The 19,242-nt window shown below is 32.4% G+C and overlaps 1 protein-coding gene across 1 annotated transcript in view; it reads right to left on the bottom strand.

Annotated features, from left to right (window-relative positions):
- LOC129218398 (furin-1-like) overlaps positions 1 to 19,242 on the bottom strand; it is a 101,043-nt gene that overhangs the window by 55,536 nt on the left and 26,265 nt on the right. The window contains exons 4-7 of the mRNA XM_054852649.1: positions 18,417 to 18,551; positions 17,761 to 17,831; positions 7,943 to 8,031; positions 5,190 to 5,362 (exon numbers count right to left, since the gene is read on the bottom strand). Of these exons, the coding sequence (XP_054708624.1) occupies positions 5,190 to 5,362; positions 7,943 to 8,031; positions 17,761 to 17,831; positions 18,417 to 18,551 (468 nt within the window). The remainder of the gene's footprint in view (positions 1 to 5,189; positions 5,363 to 7,942; positions 8,032 to 17,760; positions 17,832 to 18,416; positions 18,552 to 19,242) is intronic.

The following is a 19,242-nucleotide window of genomic DNA, read 5'->3' as shown; positions in this document are numbered from 1 at the left end:
TGTCTCAAATAAGATTTTGAATATTATATAACTGTAAAAAAGTGCACCTCAGAATATTTTCAAATATACTGCTTGATATTTTGACTAAATGTATGCTAACAATGAAAGCCAGATTCATGGGGATATATAGATTACAACTACTTAAAATCTCCAAAAAAAAAAAAAAAGTGAGAATGTCGAAAATATTTAATGTGAACATAAAGTTGAGTAATTTGTAGATAATTTGGCCTTTTTATTTTATTTTTTCAAACATTCCCTTGAAGTTCTTTTACATTCCCCAGGATGAGGACCAATGTTTTAAATAATCAACATTTTATTTTTCAATATTCATGAGAAAGAATTAACAATTATTCGAGAGATTTTTGTGCAGCATAGCAGCAATGTACATGTTTTCCCTTCTTTCAGTATGTTATTATGTTTTGTTAGAAACATTAGTCCATATCATATTCAATTTCAGTAAATATATTTAATTCTCAATAAGTCCTTTTATGCATTTCAATAAAAAAAGCATAAAAAGATTCAATGACTTATACATGAACAACGGTCACTTTAAAAAACTTGTTGCAAAAAAATTATACAAAAGATACAACTACCCATTATTCTTGAATCTTTTAGGAGAATGAAAAAAATATGAAGTTTTTGCTCTCAATATATGTTTAAGATATCAAGTGCAGCAAATTTTTATGAGCTCCCTAGCTAAAAATTATGATATCTTGGAAAAGTCAAAGAGTCTAATGGCACAAGAAGTGAATGATGTCTCAGAGCTATGTCCATAATGACGCCTAACCAGAGTGTCATCAACTGACATCAAAGTTTGTTATAGTACATTGAACGAATATCTCTCTCGACATCACTGTACATCAAGGGGTTAAAGGTTTTGTAAAGTAATTCTAAATATTAGTGATTTTTTTTGCTATTCCAAGGAGTTAAAGGCATTATAAAAATAGGACACAAAGTTCTCAGTGGTTTGTTATGCCAATTAACTGATGTAGAATGCAAGAAATTGATTAAGCAACTTCTTAAGCTTTATCGATATGGACTGCAAGAGCATAAAATTAGCATGTACTAATTACAAAACTTCAGCATTAATTTTCAACTATCAAAGATTAATGAAAAAATCCTCTTTCTCAGCAGTTTCATGCTTAAAATATTAAATTTTCTTATTCATTATTCTTCAGTAAAAAGAAAAATTATACTATGCAACAAAAAAGAGTTTTTTGTCGGCATCCTGGTGTTGAATAGTTAATTTCTACTAATTTTGGATCAACAAAAACAAATGTAGTAGTGGATTTCTTTTACTAGCTCTTATTTTCAACGTACATAAAAGCCCACCGGAGAAAGATGCACAACAACCAAACATTGATTTGAAGGTAAGGTTAAAAATGAAAAAAGAAAAAACTTCGGACAATGAATGTTATTAAATTGGTTTTGTTTCATTAAACTATGTTTATTTTTCTGAAAGCAGAGATTCCTCTTGGCCAGTTGCTGTAAACGTTTCATTTTTTTATTGCTTTTTGTACATCAAAGAAGGACTCTTGTAATAGTTCAGCAGCATTCTTGATGAGACCTTTCCTCATGCTCTATGAACTCCTGGTCCTTTTTTCCTCATGCTTAAGTGCATTGTTGTGCAGTTCTTGTGTAATAATTAGGGGAGATTAGGGATGGATGGGACAGTTCTCACAAAAATATTTCTTATTAATTATTTTCTACTGGTATAACACTGAAAGTTTCAGACATGAAAGTTGAAACATTTTAATATATTTAAAAAATATAAATTTCATGGTAATTATTAAAATGGTCATTTCTGAAGACAATTACAATAGCAGTAAAAATGTCCCATCCCTCCCTCATGTAAGGGAGGGATGGGACATTTTTGGAAGTTAAAATATATATACATAGTTTTCAAAAATATTATGAAAAATGACAAAGACAGTATGTCATTTATTTATGTAAGGTTTATTGAACATTGGGAACATCTATTTTATCTAACGTTATACTTTAATGAATCAGCATCAAATAAAAAATTTTTGTGCTCGACTAGTTCCACCAACCGTATTTGGTGGGGGGCAACTTGGCAATAATGTCTATTTTATCAATCACAGAACTATCTGTTCTTTGTGAAAAGATAAAATTTCCTTTTTCATTTTTCCTCATAAAGAGTACTTGAAAGGTATCATCATTATCCTTGCTTTCAACTCTTCCAACATAATTGAAATTCTTAGAGTTCTATTATCAGGGCCCGATTCAATTCATAAAATACATTCATCAATTATTTTTATTTATTAGTGTTTTAAAATGTCTAATCAGAAAAACAAAATTAATTAGTCTGAAACTTTAACACGAGTCATTAAAAAGGTACTTATTTTATGGTTTATATTTGAGTAACTGGATGTTATTTTCCAATATAAAATTTCATTTTACAAAAATACACTACATTTTGGTAAACAATATGTTTTTTCTTCGTATAATGTGCTTCATGAGAAAACAACCTGTAATGAAACCACTGTTATACTTCTTACAAAGAAGTACAGCTAACCAATTGATTGAATGTATATTATATAGTACATAAAAGTAATAATTACATTGATAAATATTACAGGAGTAAGCAAAACTTAGTCATACTACTGTAAACTTTCAATGTAAAGAAATTAGTTTCGAAAAAAATCATAGAAGTTGATAATATTCTTGTATATCAAGTTGATAATTTCAATGGCTTTTTATTCTGCAACTCAATTCCAAAACAAGATAGTATGCCAAAAATAAAATATTAAAAAATTTGGACAATCAGTATAATTATTTAGCTGCAGATATTAAAAGGGAAGGATGTCCCATCCCTCCCTAAACCATACTGTCCCATCCCTCCCTTTACACAACATTTCAGTAAAATATCTTGTTACTAGAAGCATGCTACTTTTAGGTTTAACTTAACTATTACTTTATAAAAGCTGTATTATTAGGTGTATAAAACAGCAAAAAGAATTATGTTAACATCAATAAATAAGATTGAAAACTTACCTTGAAAACAAAGTAGTTATTTACTTTTGGTGTTGTAAAATAGCTTTTTTCTGGTATACATTCATAGAACTCTGCAACTAAAATGATTTATAGCAACAAACATGGTTTTATGGTTGCTCCATTTAGTGGAAGAGTCGAAAATCGAAAACAATGTTTATTTTAAGAATAATTGAAGGAGTCCCATCCATCCCAGTGTCCCATCCATCCCTAATCTCCCCTACTCCAGAGCTCACTTTTTCTTTAAAACTTTTATTTATCGATACCTGGATTATTCATGGGATTTATATTACAATATGTACAGCTTTTTGAAATTACAAATCATCATTAAGCTCAGAGCCCCAGCTCAGACCACCGGTCTCTCTCGACTTCCAGCGTAAAATGCCTTTTTCATTATTCCACGGATAGCAGGTTCCCCGGCATTTCCTGCCTGACCAAATCAGTTCCATGTGTGGGACACCTGTCCCATCTGGCATTCATTACAGCACGTGCTGCCCTGGTCAGCCAAAGGGCTGAGACATGCTCATCGCTCATAGCTGCACAGTTTTAAAGTGACATATGTTGGAGGAAATGAACAAAATAGTTTCATCAAAGATCTCAGAATTTCCATAAGAGTTTTTTGACCAACTGTTTTTAGTTCTCATCTTCTCTGCTGCTTAGAAATATTTGTGATACACTTTTAAAGGCTTTCTATTTGTTTTTCAATTCGCTTTCAAATTTTTTTTCAAAAACAGTGATTTTTATAATTGCAAATATTTAAATAACCATTAAAAATTCTCTCCTTAACCTTAGCTTCAATATATCTTAGAAATTTCCCTGCAAGGTATTGGAAAACAATCTTTGTTCACAGTTTTCACAAAGTTCTTCATTATTTCCAGCAGGATGAGCATCGGTGGAAGCAGAAATGGATGGATCTACTAGTGGCTCCTTTTGGGCACTTCTCTTCCCAGAGTTAAAATTTCTTGAAGTCCAATTCTGTTTTATGTAGGGAGATTTTCTATCCGAATCAGGGGTTGAAGCATAGAAAACAATCTGTTTCATCTATTCCATTACGAGCATTAGTGAGGTTTCACTAACCTAGTTGGCTCTGTATCTTGAAAACTAGAGCTGATCTTAACTTTTTATGGTGATTTTTTGAGTCAGATGCATTTGTGGCATTGGGTAGTGTTATCAGTTACCTGCAGAAGAATTTTTACTATGAGAGGAATCACACCAACAGTAAAGTTCTTAAAATCTTAAAAGGAAAATACCATTTCTTTTATCTTGGGTCTCAATTTTCATCTTGAGTATGTGAATGTTAAGTTGTGTATGTAAATGTTAGCTTAAAAAAGTTTAATGCAGAAAAGTGATTTTGGCACTTACATCCCTTTGCTTCTGCCTCAAATTAGCTAATAAAACTTACTACTTTTTACATAATAAACTTTACTATCTGCAGCAGTGGTAGGCAACCCCTCGATCGCGATCGACCGGTCGATCTCGAGCCCATTTTCAGTCGATCCTTAGAGCATTCTGGAACTTTTTTTTTTCAGAGTACCATAAAAAAAACATTATTTTCTGCAAAAGAATTTGACAGAGTTTCTGAAACAAAAGTTATTCAAAACATATCCAGGACTTTTTATCATAGCTGGAAGCAGCTGGAAGTCCCCACCTTTTAATATTGAAGAGAAATATTTCTTACTTTTGCTATTGAAAACTGTCCGCAAAAGGAAAAACGAATTTACAGATCTAACTTGCTTCGAATGTTTTGCACATTTTTTAAGTAAGAAAGCATTGTTTTGAACAACATTTTACCAATGGCACAGAGAAGGGAGATTCCTCCCCCCCCCCCCCCCCCAAGTCGGTCTTATCCCTTGACAATTTTGGAAAGTAGATTGGCTCTGAATTTAGGTTGCCGATTGCTGATCTACAGTAAACTAACCACAGTAAAAAAATAATATAAATTGGTGTTGATTATTGTTACTTTGTTGCACGAAGGTATTCATTCATTTTAGATTTTAAGCCGTGATTATCACATTTTTTCTTCTTTTGGCAACTCTTGCCTTGGAAATCAGTAGTCTTTGCCAGCAGTTTGCAGTTAAAACTGCATATTCATAATTGCTTTTAATTTCCCTCACAATCGGTATTTACAAGAGAGTTAAAATTCAACAAATAAAATTAAATGCACAAGTTAAATATACCTTTTTTATGCCATCTTCAAATGCAGCTCTTGCCATTTGACCTGGACCATCTACAGTTTTTCCATTATCTTCAGGACCCCATGAGGCACTATAAATATGGATATGATTTGGTTTCAAGCTTAAAGCAGTAGCTTCAATATAATCAGTAACGGCTCCATCTAACATTCTAACACCTTCACAAAAGAAAAGAAACAAAAAATAAAATAAGAAAGGAAAGAATTATTTCAATTACAACTTATCAAAGTTGGTATACATAAAAAAATTCAAAAATATATTATCAGTTTCCCCAATATTTAAAAACTTTCAAAAAAAAAAAAAAAATGATAATGATTTTTAAGTATGCAAAGCCCCCTTAGTTATGAAATCACTCAAAAGACAGGACTATTTAGAATGTGAACATGTAGAACTGGCAAATAATTTAACTGCTAAGGAACTTAAAGAAAATTTCTCCTGAGAATGCTTACAATATGCTGATTTTAAAATAAAGACAATGTAAAAAATACTTTTCAAAGTGTGACAGTAATGAAGGAAATGTTACTTTTTCAAAAATTTATAAAACAACATTTTAATTTTCTGAAAATAAGAACAGACATAAATTCAATCTTTTCCCCCAGTTTTTCTAAAAGTAATTTGAATTGACTTACATAATAGTACTAGGGTTCACCCAACGGTCGAAATTCGACCATATTCATTACTGAATGTTTGAGAAAACTTATATGAATTTTCATGTTTCTAACAATTTGATTTTTATTCTTACACATTTGTTTCATGTTCTTCTGGGAACATACAATTTTTACATGTACTCACAATACCAAACAGTAATAATTTATTCCAATTTTGCTTTCTGTTTGTGGTGGAGCATAGCCTATTAATAAGGCTTTTGCGTTAAAAAAAAAAAAAAAAAAAAAAAAAACAATGGAACGAAAGCTTTTTGTATGTTAATCTCAAGATAAATGAATGAAAGGGGACATTTCGATTATTGGGAAATTGGTGTAGTCGTTGAATTCTTGGCATGAATAATTTTATTTTGGATATCATGTTCCCTTGTGATAAGCCTATGCAAATATATATTTCTCTACTCTTTGTGTATGTATGCAAAAGGAAAACATTTTCTGTGCTGGCATTGGTGCCAAAAAGTTGAAGCCAATGGATAAAGATTGCTGATTTCCCAATTATCGAAATCTTCTTGAATGAAATGTTACCGCAAAACTCAGTTTATACGTAAAATTTCTGTATAAAAAAACTTTTCATAAAAAGTGGACTATCTTTGATTAAGTTGCCTTGATATTTGGCATTAGAGGTATAAAATTTCAAACAGTCAAATCAAAGAACCCTAAATGCCATGTGCTGCATTAAAAGCTATCCATTCGAAAACACTGGATGTCACAATAATAGTGCAGTTTAAAAAATTTGTCTTTGTGATTTTTTTATGGTTAAGGGCTTTGTATAGCTGATGTCACTTTTTTCCCCGACATATTTCACGCCCTTCCCTCTTTGTCACAAAGTTTCACACTCCACCATACCTCTTCTCTCTTTCGTATATGTTACGCTGTTTTGCATAAACATTCTTATTAAAAAAACATGTCACATTCTCCTCACTGTATGTCTCACTTGTAGTTTCTCTCCTCCCTCGTGTCACAAACTGTTACAATTTCATGAATCCCACCTTAAAGCGTGACTTCATTCTTGGACAGCACCTTGCTTTGTGATAACCCTGTGCAAATAGATATTTCCCTACTATTTGTTTACGTATGCAAAAGAAAAACAATTTTCCCGTTGGCATTGCTGCAAAAAATTTGATGCCGATGGATAAAGATTGCCAATTTCCTAGAAAAATCAAAAGCTGACTGACTGAAATGATACCGGAAAACACAGTTAATACAGAAAACTCCTGTGTAAACAATATTCTTCGTAAAAAAAATTACTTACTGATGATAACTTATTCAATATTATTGAGTAAGTAGGCATGAACATTTCCGTTAGAAATATAAAATTTCCAACTATCAAATGAACAAACTGTACTTGCAAGAGCGTATAAATAATTTAATATTAGTCTTGAGAACGTAATCAAAAGGGTAAGATTTTAAATGCCCGTAGTTACTTACGAAGCCTTATTAACAAAAACGAATGCAAAAATTTCATTTCTTTATGCTCAAGCGAGAAATGGCAACACATAATTTAATTCATGTGAATAATACATGTGAATATAAGCTGTGAGACTTATTTTTTTAATATTTCATTAGGTTTCACTCACTTTCTATACTATTTATTTCGCTTTTACTCTGTACACTTTCATACTTTATTCTATAGTAATATTTGCAGGGAATTACATTTATTTATTGTTGATAAAGGTATTCATCACAGCTTCTTGTTAAAAGTGTGCTTAAAAAATTTATTTTGAAAATTATTTTTTCTGACGGTTAATCGGCAAAATTTGGCCAATTATAAATATTAGCCAAAGTGGTTGATTAATCTGTACTGCCCATTAATCGGCACATCTCTAATACATGTAAAATCAAGAAATACAGTAGAATCTCTACAACTCGAATATTCCATATCTTGAAGTTTCCCTCGGGCCCCGAACTCTTGAAACTGTTGTGGAAACTTTTCATACTTTGAACTACCTATAACTTGAACGGTTTAACCGGTCCCTTGGAACTTCGAGTTATCGAGAGTTGACTGTATGTTGATTTTCTACCTTATTCCAGTAAAAAAAAAAGGGAAATAAAAAATATAATAAGGATGATACAAACCTCCAATACTGGAATTATAAGCTACGCCAACCCCACAAAATTCATTATTAGCCACAGCAGAAACTTCTCCAGCACATCTTGTACCATGCCTATTATATTGTTTGATATAAAAAATCCATATCTCATACAAAAGTTTTATAACTATTCAATAAAGAAGAAATCATTTACTCTTCATCAAAATGGTGTATTTCTTTTATGAAAATTTCATGTTTATATAGTACATTCAGAAACATAATTTTTAAAAAAAAGGGATGACTTACCTGAAGCTTTTGCATGGCATATCATCAGAGATACTGGACTCAATTAATTACAAATCAACTGAGATAATGACTTGAAAATGCATAAGCTTTGATCGTTCTGTGTGCTTATTGGATGTATAAAGTTTCAAGAAATTATCTCAATTCTTTAACCCTTTTCAGCGCGGGTCATTAAGTTTTTTGAAATATAGGAAAATAACACAATGAGTGGGTGTAATTGATCATCCAGACATAAATTTTATAATGTAAAATTTCTTTCTTTTTTTTTTTTTGCAATCGGTAGTGTCCATTTGTTGACACCATGCACCTCTAGGGCAGGAAAAAATTGTGTTCATTCATTCAAAAATTAAATCAAATCTTTTACAATAATGTAAATGAACACTTGAAGAAAAATGAAGAAAAATGGTCGACTGGTTCCAAACAAATTAAAAAATTTAAAAATTTAATAAAACTCTGGTTTTAAAAATTAGAGAGATTTAAACAAGAAATTACGACATCAGAAAAATCCATTTTTGCAATGATGCCATTTATGATTGTTAATGAAAACAAAATATTACCTCTTTTTGTGGTTTTAAAAACAGAATAAATTTTTTGATTTTAAAAGGAATTTTTTTAATTGGTGTCCTTTTTTGTGACCTCCATTCCAGAAAGGGTTAAAAAGTTATTTTGTTTGAGAATATATATATATATATATATATATATATATATATATATAGCCTTACGTATCATAATTTAAATCTGAAAGTAGCCCCTTACTAGCCAAGTAACTCTACTTTAAATCTCTCTAATTAAGAAACCTTGCCCATGCTATCCTAATTTAAGGATCTACAGTAAAATAAATTTTGTTTTCCTCATTAATATTCAGTTAACTTGTAAACAAAAAAAAAATCCATTTCATTTTAAAATATTCTTGTCTTAAATTGGGCTTGCTCCACAACATTTGTACTCTTGGAGCAGTCCCCCATTCATTAGTGTTCCCGCTAGGCCGTTTTTGAAGGGCGCAGCACCCTGCCCTTTTCTATATCGGTAGAATGTGCCCTGCCCTTCTTTTAGATCGCAAAATGCGCCCCGCCCTTTTCACAAATAACAATATGCGCCCTGTGTTTTTTAAAAACATGTCTCAAGCATCGTTTGGACCCCCAGCGATATCAGGGCAATTTAATTTGTCCAGCGATCGTCAGCAAAACTGCTCACGTGTTGCCATTGTCCCCAGAATTTCACCCAAAAAACGGCCCCATGAATAAAAGGAGATGCAAACACCTAGGCAAAGAGGGGATGAGATTCTCGGAATTCTAGCAGACTTATCAGTTGGAAACAAAAGATAAATTTCTTTCCTTCTACTAAGGATGGGTTTGAAAGGGTGAGGGAAGGTGTTCGGTGGCGGGGGGGGGGGGAGAGATTATTATTTAATTCCTCCTCATCTTCCAGTTTCTGAGAATCAACAATGAGAGAGAGAGGGTAGTAAGGTGGTCCTTAAAAATTAACTTTTGAAATTTGAACGGGCCACCCTCTCATTTTTGTTTACGACCTAAAATAAGATTTTCACAAAAATTTCATACAAAAAAATGTGTTTTAGTGGTCACAACCAAGCTTCAAAGTTGTGAAAATTCAGCATTTTTTCCCAAAAATCAAATGAACTTTACTGTAAAGTAAAAAATGCACAAATAAAAATCAGTACCACCTGCTGTTTATACTAGAAGTCTACCTTCTCCCTCGTACAAGGTAGAAGGGAGTCAAATTTAAATTTAATGCTTTGTTACGCAATTTTACGACCATATGTCCAGAGAGTAAGACTGGTGAATTTTCTTTTCTTTCATTGGGGAATAATACTAATAATGGCACCGCTGGTTTGGTAAAATGGGTAAAATAGATGCAAAATTGTTGAAGAAGCAATGTTCATTTAAAAAAGGATTAGTTTCGAAAAAATGAAGCAATGCGAGATAGAAAACTGTTTGAACGAGAACCAACTCCTTTAGAAGAAAATGTAGGTAAATGTGACTTGTTTGCAAGTTACAGCTGTTCTTTAAATGCAGACCAAAGTTTATCGTGTAATGTACCCCCTTGTAATGTAAAAGAAAAAAAGGTAGGAAGAACGTTCTAAATAATGATGTATCTGCGAGTCTTGATGCAGCAAAGTTGAGGGATAGAAAAGCAGCTGTTGTCTTGACAACGCTTAAAAGTGTAGGTTTATGATCCATCGGAATACAACTTAAACAAATCCTCTACTCAACGTTTCAGGATGAAAAGCAGAAAGTACGCAACCCAATATTTGAAAAGTAAATTCTCAGTGGATGTTCCTTTAACCGTTCACTTTGAAGCAAATTTTTTAGAAGACATTGCAGGCAGCAAAAGGCAGTTTCAGGAAAAGCTATTGAGCAATTACTTTCAGTGCCAAAATTCCAATCGGGAACTGGAGAAGCAATAGCTTCGGTTGTTAGCAAAACGCTAGAATCCTGGGAAATCAGTGACCAAGTGAAATGCCTGTGTTTTGATACAGCTTCGATAAACACAGGACTATGAAAAGGAGCACATGTCCTCATTGAGAAAAACTGAACAGAGAATTACTCTGGCTGGCTTGTCGCTATCATGTTCTTGAAATAATGCTTGAGGATGTTGTAGTTCAATCTATAGGATCATCAACGGGGCATGAAATACTGATATTCAAACGATTTAAACATTTTTGGAGTTCCATCAATCACAGTATAGTTTTCAAACTGCCATATCTGATGTTTTTATCCACGAGAAAGTAATCCAAAATGCACCAGGTATCGTCGAGTTTTCCAAGAATTAACTTGACTAGTTCCAACCTCAAGACGACTACAAGTAACTTTCAGATTTGACCATCATACTTCTTTTAGGAACTCCCAAAAGGAAAGCTCCAGAGGGGTTACATCGTGCTAGCTGGATGGCAGAGGTAATTTACGATCTTAAAAATTTATTTATTTAGAGATCATTTTAAGCTCTCCGAACAAGAAAAAGCTGGCATTTGTGACATATGCTCGTTTGTAGTAAAACTCTATGTAAGGAGCTGGTTTCAAGCAGCTACTGCTTGTTTTGCACCAAAAAATGATTTGCAACTCTTAAAAAGCCTAAAAAAGTATGAAATAATTCATTATGAGGTGTTTTTAAAGTGCACAATGAACAAGTTTGTTCTCCATTTGTGGTATCTATCAGAGGAGCTCGTCGCTTTTAAGTTTTTTGACGATTATGTTACTCAAGAAATAAAAGGGATGATGGTGGATGTTTTAAAAAGAAAAGGAGATGATAAACCCTTAAAGAGACCCCGAATAGATCCAGATGCAGTGCTTAAAAAGGGTTTGAATGAATTTGCATCCAGCAAAACAATGAGGTTTTTTTAAAACCTAGAGTATATATTCAGAATTTCAACAAAAAGATGTGATAGAATGGAAAGACGAATCCTGAAAGCAAAGTAAAAAAATTGTTAGTTCATTAAAATTTGTAAATATATATAATGTATCGGAATGTGGAGTTGCACTAATGGAAGAATAGAATAAACTTCTTACAAAAGATGAAGAACAAAACGGTACTTGTTGCTGTTAGTGAAACAGTTCAGAAGCAAATATCCGTCCTCTAAAAAAAACCACCTTATTGTCTTAAAAGGCAATATGTCGTGATTTGGTTTTTTATTTATATTAATTGAAAGAGTTTTTAAAATCTTAATAGATGTATTCAATTATAAATTGTAAGAAATCTTCAATGTATATACTGTTGTTTTTACTGAAAATGCAAAATTTCGAAATTGTTTCTAAAGATTCTAAAGTTTCAGTTGCAGTAGCGACCCCTATAATTTGTCTTAAAAATCTCAAAAAATTACAGTAATTATTTTTTATATATTAGATCAAAACTAGGGGGTGGCCCGTTGAAAATGAGCAACTTTATTTTTTAACCTCATATAAGGACCACCCTAGTAGGTAGTCTTCCTATATTATTTTCATCTGTAAGACCAGGGGACGCCAGTTCCAGGAAAAGTAGAAGGGGAACTATTTCTCAGACAAGAACAGATGCAGATGAACTGCTCCATTTCTTGTCCAAAAAGTTTGAGTGCAAACGCAAACGGTTCTTGATTTGAAAATACACCGTTCTTCACGATGATGCCGGCCAACAAAATATGAAGTTTACTGAAATATTTCATGCTGTTCTTCTTTTTCTTTTTTCCTGAAAAACAGAACAGAAGCAGAGGGTTCGTAAGCTCTTGATAATCCTTGTAAAGGGCTTGGAAAAAGCGTTTATTTTGAAGTGATTGATGAAGTTTTGAAAGCTAACATAGTGCTTGAATTCCTTAGAGTCTAAGGAATGCACAACCTATGGACCGCAAGTTGAAATAACCTGCGAAAAATTCAAAAAAATAAATAATAAAAAAAATTGAAAAAAAAAAAAAATAGTTTGCGAAATTATTGTTTCAAAACTCATTTACTGTTCTAGTTAATAATTTTAAGGTCCAATACAGGTCCAGTTTACCCCATTTATAACTATCACTTCCCCAAAATCGCACTTGCAAAATCGGAAGATTAATGAAAATAATGTAACAAAAATGGCACCTTCACCAAAATGAAAATTATTTTTGAAATAGAATGTTGAATTGAGCAATAAACATCGTATGAATAGGTCATTTTCGTAGCGTTTCAGCCTTTTGTGCCCGTTTTTCGTTTGCACGTGGAAATTAGGCTTGGCTAATTTTGGCGCATTGCTAGTGATTGTGAAGCAATCTTTTCGCATCTGTTTCTGATTGGTGAACTTTCTAATTGTTTTCTAAGTAGTACACAGTACAAAGCCTACTTAACAAAAAAATACCCTTGTATTTTGGTTATCTTGAATTTTTTGCTCCCCTCCCCCCCCAAAAAAAGAACGTTTGAAATGGATACATATTGTTCTGTGCGAAATTTGCTAGGGAAATTTTCTGCTGCGAAATATTCATTCATTCATTTTTGCTGAGTATTTGTATTATCTTTGAATACGATTTGTATACTAACAGATAATTAAAAAAAAAACTTATTGACATAATTAAAAACATACTTTTGACATACTTGCGCTTTTTCCAACTAAAATGATCTTTCACTGTTTCTTTTTTTTATATGGAAGAAATTATAATATTGCTTTTAAAAAATCACAAAAATAAAATGCTGATGTATTAAATTTTCATAAAAATTATCAGTGAAATTAAAATCTTGGATTGGCCCCAGCTGGTTGGGTAGCGCATACATCTGCAAATACATTTGTGTCAAGTCCAACACTAGGCATTCAAATAAAGCCTTTCTTGTTTTGCACCTTGCTACGACTGCATTTTTGAAGCACTGCACACAGTATTTTAATAATTATTCTGTTTGAAGTATAATATTTTTTTAAAAGTTGAATTTACATTCTTCATGATTTTGATGTCTACTAAAATACTTAATGGCATAATGCACATTATTAGGCAGTTTTTAGATATGAAGGGGGGGGGATCCATAATTAAATTAAATACTGTTCATCTTACATTGAAATTCAAAGGATTTTGAAATGCCTAGCATTTTTTATTCTTATAAGAAAAGTAGTCACAATTATGGCCTGAAAAGTGTTGAAACACACCCAAAGCAAAAATTCAGCATTAGCTAAATGTTCCAATGGAGTTTGGAAAATGCTTAGTGGGCATTTGGGGAGGGGAGGGGGGGGGTAATCTAACCCTAAAGACAAGTGCATTTTCTGGAAGAAATGATATTCAATACGGAAGTTAATGGTAGTGAACGGGGGGGGCGTACAGAAATTTTGGGGCCCATCACAAATGACTTTTCCAGGTCCCCCTCCATGTTGTTTGTCTCTATATTTCACCCCTAGTTTAAAAAATATTGGACCTCCTTTGAGAATCAGGCCCAGGCCAACAGGTATCTCTTCTCTCCCCCCCCCCTGTGCATGCCCCTGAGGGGATGATGTGCTCCTGGTACAGAGGAATGGATGAAATTTTCGCAAGGTGTTTTAAGATGTAATTTTTCTTCTTTTTTTTGGGGGGGGGGCTCAGTACTTTTTGAGAGGTGCATCATTGGTCTTGGATAGGGGAAGACCACGTTGAAATAGTGACCTTTTTATAATAAAAAGTGCCTCTTTCAAAGACCAGCACCCTGCCCCTTTTTTTTTCTAGAGTGAACACTACCATTCATTCTTTCATGTAGCACCACTGTTGATGGATAACTATTACCACTTGAAAATTTTGGTGCCCATTTTTGCTTCAGATAGAGGCACCTGTGGTCTGATGTGATTTAAACTTCCCCGGTTATTTAACCAAGAACATTTAAGCCATATAATTTTTTTAGGGATTATTACCATGCAGCATAGTCATACGACTTATTGACAATGTTTTGCATCTTGAAAGTTTACTGAATGAGTTTGAACCCATAACCTGAGACCAAGGGCCTGCAGGGGGCGGGAGACACCTGTTGACCAGGGCCTGAGCCTGAAGGGGGTTAAATATAGGGGTAAACAATATGGAGGAGACCCAGAAAAGTCATTTGTGACGGATCCCAAAATTTCTGTACACGCCCCTGCCTGAGGCCAATGCACAATAAGCAAATTTAAAAACTGAAGCATGTAATACATATTTTATCATCCATGTAAGTCCAAAACGTGGTGGAATTCCATGTCATAACATTGAAGTCAACTGCTTAAATGCAGCCATTTATATGTCACTTCTTTTATGAATCTTTCTTAATTATGTATCAATTTTCAAAAGTTGAAAAGTTTTCACCATAGAACTAAATCACCCAGTACACATCATTCAATAGTATAAATAGAGGAGGATCTTTTAGTAAAATTTACAGTTACTTTTGGTTTGCTTATAAATTTATTTCTACCTTGTTTTTTCCAACTGAGTCATAATTTACTTTTTAACGTGTTTTGTTTGCATATTGAACTTTTAGCTTTTATTGGAAAGATTTTTTTTCTTTTTTGAATCAAATTCATTCAAAAAAGTGATTTTAAAAATAACCTAATAGCTTTATGCATTAAATTGTCAAGAAAAAAGAAAATAAGACAATATTCAGACTAAAGTATGTTCAATGCAGTTTTTGTTTAAGTTCCTTTTGAAGAGATAGTTAAAATACAGCCAATAACAAAGCAAATAACAAAGATAGTTAAAATACAACCAAACCTTGATATTATGAACCGTCATATTGCAAAACCCATGATGTCTTGAAAACAAACTTTCCCTTGCATTTTCCATAAAAACTTCAATGTATTTTACATAGTTTTCTTAAAATTTATATTTCAAAATCCTTAATATGTTGAAATTTTTGCACAGAAGCAAGTTTCAATTGCTGTTTTCCTTGGCGATTTTTGTTTAAAAAACCAGCTACGTAGACATTTACTGGATTTTTTCATCCTTTTTCTAGGAAAATTTAAGAATAGTGGATTGGGGGGAGATAATAGAGGGGAGTGTAGGTATGAGGGCAGAGTACTACTGTAGTCTTTCTTACCTCAGTGTTTTTCCCAGAGTTTAGATTCTTTGTGCAATTTTTCCCAGCATGTTGCCCATTTTGAAGTCAGGGGGTCGATTTTTAGTCAGTTTTCGAGTAAAAATGGAAAATGCATGAAACAATAAAACCTGACTTTTTAAGTTTGTAGATAGAAGAAAAAAGTTGAAATTCCTGTTCATTTCAAAATCCCTTCCAGTGCACTTTCTACTATAATATATAAACCAGCAAATTATTGATAAAAACTATGAAAGAAATTGTGGACAAATGAAAATTAGGAAGTCTGCCTATTTAAAAGCAGCTTAACAATACAGCTTAACAATAGCTAGAAACCAGTCAAAAAAATGAACACTATACTCGATTGCAAGCTTACTTGACTATGGAGAAATGAGCTGCCGCCAAGCGAAGGAAATAGTTCCTGGCGCTTTGTCCAATACTCGGGGGAAATTACGCTCTTTGCTTTAGAAATCCAATTAGTTAAGCCCACGCATACGTAACATTTTTTTTTGTCATAATTTCTGTCAATCATTAAATATTTTTAATTTTACCAGTGAAGCAGCATGGAGTGTTTTATCCATTTGAATCAAACGTGCCAGCCAATAGCAGTTAACAGACAGGTGGCGACATTCTCTTATTCGCTAGTAAGCCTGACATTTTATCTGTTAACTCGTTTTTTCTTCCGCACATCATGACGTCATAGTCAAATTAAGTTGCAAGCAAGTACAGATATTTTTACATTGAAACAGGGATGTCAATAAATTTCAAGTCTAGTAAAACGTTGAAGAACAACTTGTTAATCATTATGAAAGGTGGTTACATAGTACATATATAAACATAAAAATGTCAATGTGTGTAATTGTGAGAGCTACTAGTGCTAAGTTTTAAAAAAAATTAATAACTCAAAAACTTGATATCTCGAAATATTTTCTCTTCCCGAGAGATTCAAGGTATTGAGGTTGTAGTGTATATGCATTTGTATAAAAAAACTGAGAAAAAAAATAGTAGTCTGTTCATATGCTTCAAACAGAAATCCCTTTTCAAAATTAAAATCTGTCAATCAGTAAGTTAGTATTTGATGGAGTATGATCAGTTTTTCTTTTAATGGAAAAAAGTTCTAAGTACTGTTTTCATGTGTCTACAACCTTGCTTACTTACACTAAATCATTAAATATCTAACCCACTTTAAACCAAATTTGTTTTCTAAATTTTTCTTAAAAATGATTATGTTTCTCCAATAAAAATTAACAAAGAGCTGCAGTAAAACTTTTTGTTGATCAGTAAATATAACACAAATGAGTTCAAGTTTACTAAGCCGTGCACATTCTACAGGCCATTTTGTCAGTATCCATCCCATTTGCAAAAAGTTAAGCAGCATTTTCTAAATTTAAATATAAAGTGTAGTAAAAGTGAGTGACTGAAATGTTCAAATCAGTATCATCAACTGCTAACAGTTACCATTTTTTTTATAGGTCAATCTCTCTCATTAAAGAGACAAGTTGCCATATGAGCCTGAACAGTATCACATAATCAACAAATATAAAAGGAAATACATACAGTCCGCATGTGTTGAATAATTACATGTCGCACACTACAGCAATTTAACATGCACAGGTAAAATATTGGCATACCATTAACAAATCCCCCACTATTCACCTCTGCAATTTATTCTTCAAGGCAGTGAGAAGTAAAGGTATGTAAACATTAAAATTAAAACTTAGGAGGCAACCAGGTACAAATGGTAGAACCTCTCCTCAGTTTTGGGGCAAGGGCTAGAACTAGTAGGTCAGGTAGGTGCTACTATACAGTAAAATTTACTTTTAAAAAATCAGTGAAAGCATTTAAACCATATGAATTTTAAATGTGTTTTACTCATAGCTTTAAAACGTCCCGTTACATCCTTTTGCATCTCACTGTTTCATTTGGCTCTGCCATTACTTTTTGAACGATATTAAGAAGAGAAAACTGTAATAGTAATATTTCATTTTTCAAAAATATACTAAATTTAATAGTGAAACAGCTCTACTTTTTCTACTATACCCTTAAACAGTTAAGATTGCTGAGCGTGTTATTTTCCCACTTTATTGCAGTAAGAAACACATACTTATTGTCATCATCATCCTTTGGAGTGGGATCATCATCAGAATCATTTATGTCCCAACTGGCATCTTTGTCCTAGAAGAAATAAGATACTTTTTAAAGATCATTAAGTCTAAAATAAATTTGTAGGAAAATGAAGTACATTGTACTATTGTATTCAAAAATCAAATCATATATCTAGGCAGGCCTGTCATTTCAATTTTTTTCTGGGAGGATCAAATGTGTATGCACAATGCAAATTTTATTGAAAAACATAAATCAGACCCACTTATGCTTAAAAAACTCTTGAATCTTTCACAGCCAGGGGAGGGGTGGGGGAGGTTAATTCATCCCTAAATGATGGGTCTGAATCTAGAGCATAATAAGACAGCAAAAATATCTTGATTTGTTACATTTTTTAAAAGAAAATATGCATAACATAACAATGTACAAAATTAAATAATCTCAAATTGAAAAGTATAACTTTTGTGCAATGTAACAATCTCTTACTTGCTATTGGCAAAAGTTAATGAATTGACAAAATCACCCATGTATATATGTTTTTTTGTAATAGAAGAAAATCAAAATTTATAACGTATGAGTTTTTTTTTAAATTTTCCTTATACATTCAACCTGTAGTGCCTATTTTGAATAAAAACAAAATAAAGAAAAGTGAATTACATAGTTTTGTGCTAAATCAGGATGATTCCCTTGAATTCCATCATCTAAAATGCTTATTACTACACCTTTTCCTGTAAAGCCTTCTCTCCAAGCAGGGATAACATTCATGTCATATCCTCCAAAGCCACCTTTGTGCTTAAAAAAAAAAAAAAAAAAATTATAATTCAACAAAATTTACTGTTTATTTGATTGTTTTATATTTATTTATTTTTAATTTTATCTGTTATTACTATTGCAGACATAAGATGCAGATATTACATATTGCATGTATGAAGAAAAGAAGGAGTCTTCGGCCCCCTTCTGCTACTTGTATACAGTTAGGCATGCATATGTTTCAAAGCATAAAAGCAAAGTTATTTGTTAGAAATATTTTATAAGAATGCATCATACCCAGAAACTATTTTTCTATGTTAGTAAGGGGTAATCATTCTCAGTAGACAGATGTTTTAAGTGATGTTCTAGAAGGATCAGAATTAGAGATGCCAAAACATTAATTTTAACAAGGCAAATTGTAGTAAAATATTTTTAAAATATTTAAAAAAATGGATACATCGATTTCAATTTATTTTGTTGTTGTGTTACGCATTCCTTTAGTGTTGAACATCCCGAGATTGTGGAAAATTAGCTCATTTGGTAAGAATATCATGATAATAATGCTAAGGTCATAGGATTGATTCTCTCACAGGCCAGAAAGTAGTTTTTGAATGACTATCTTTCCTCAGCTGAATTCTAATCCAAATTTCTATGAATATCGGACTAATCGGAGGCAAGATTCTTAACTACAGTTGTGTTACTACGTAATATTAAAACCAGAAAAGAAAATATT

The sequence above is a fragment of the Uloborus diversus genome, chromosome 3 (genome assembly GCF_026930045.1).
Source record: "Uloborus diversus isolate 005 chromosome 3, Udiv.v.3.1, whole genome shotgun sequence".
Taxonomy (NCBI): Eukaryota; Metazoa; Arthropoda; class Arachnida; order Araneae; family Uloboridae; genus Uloborus; species Uloborus diversus.
The sequence above is the reverse complement of the archived record's forward strand: the minus strand, read 5'-3'. Positions and strand labels throughout refer to the sequence as shown.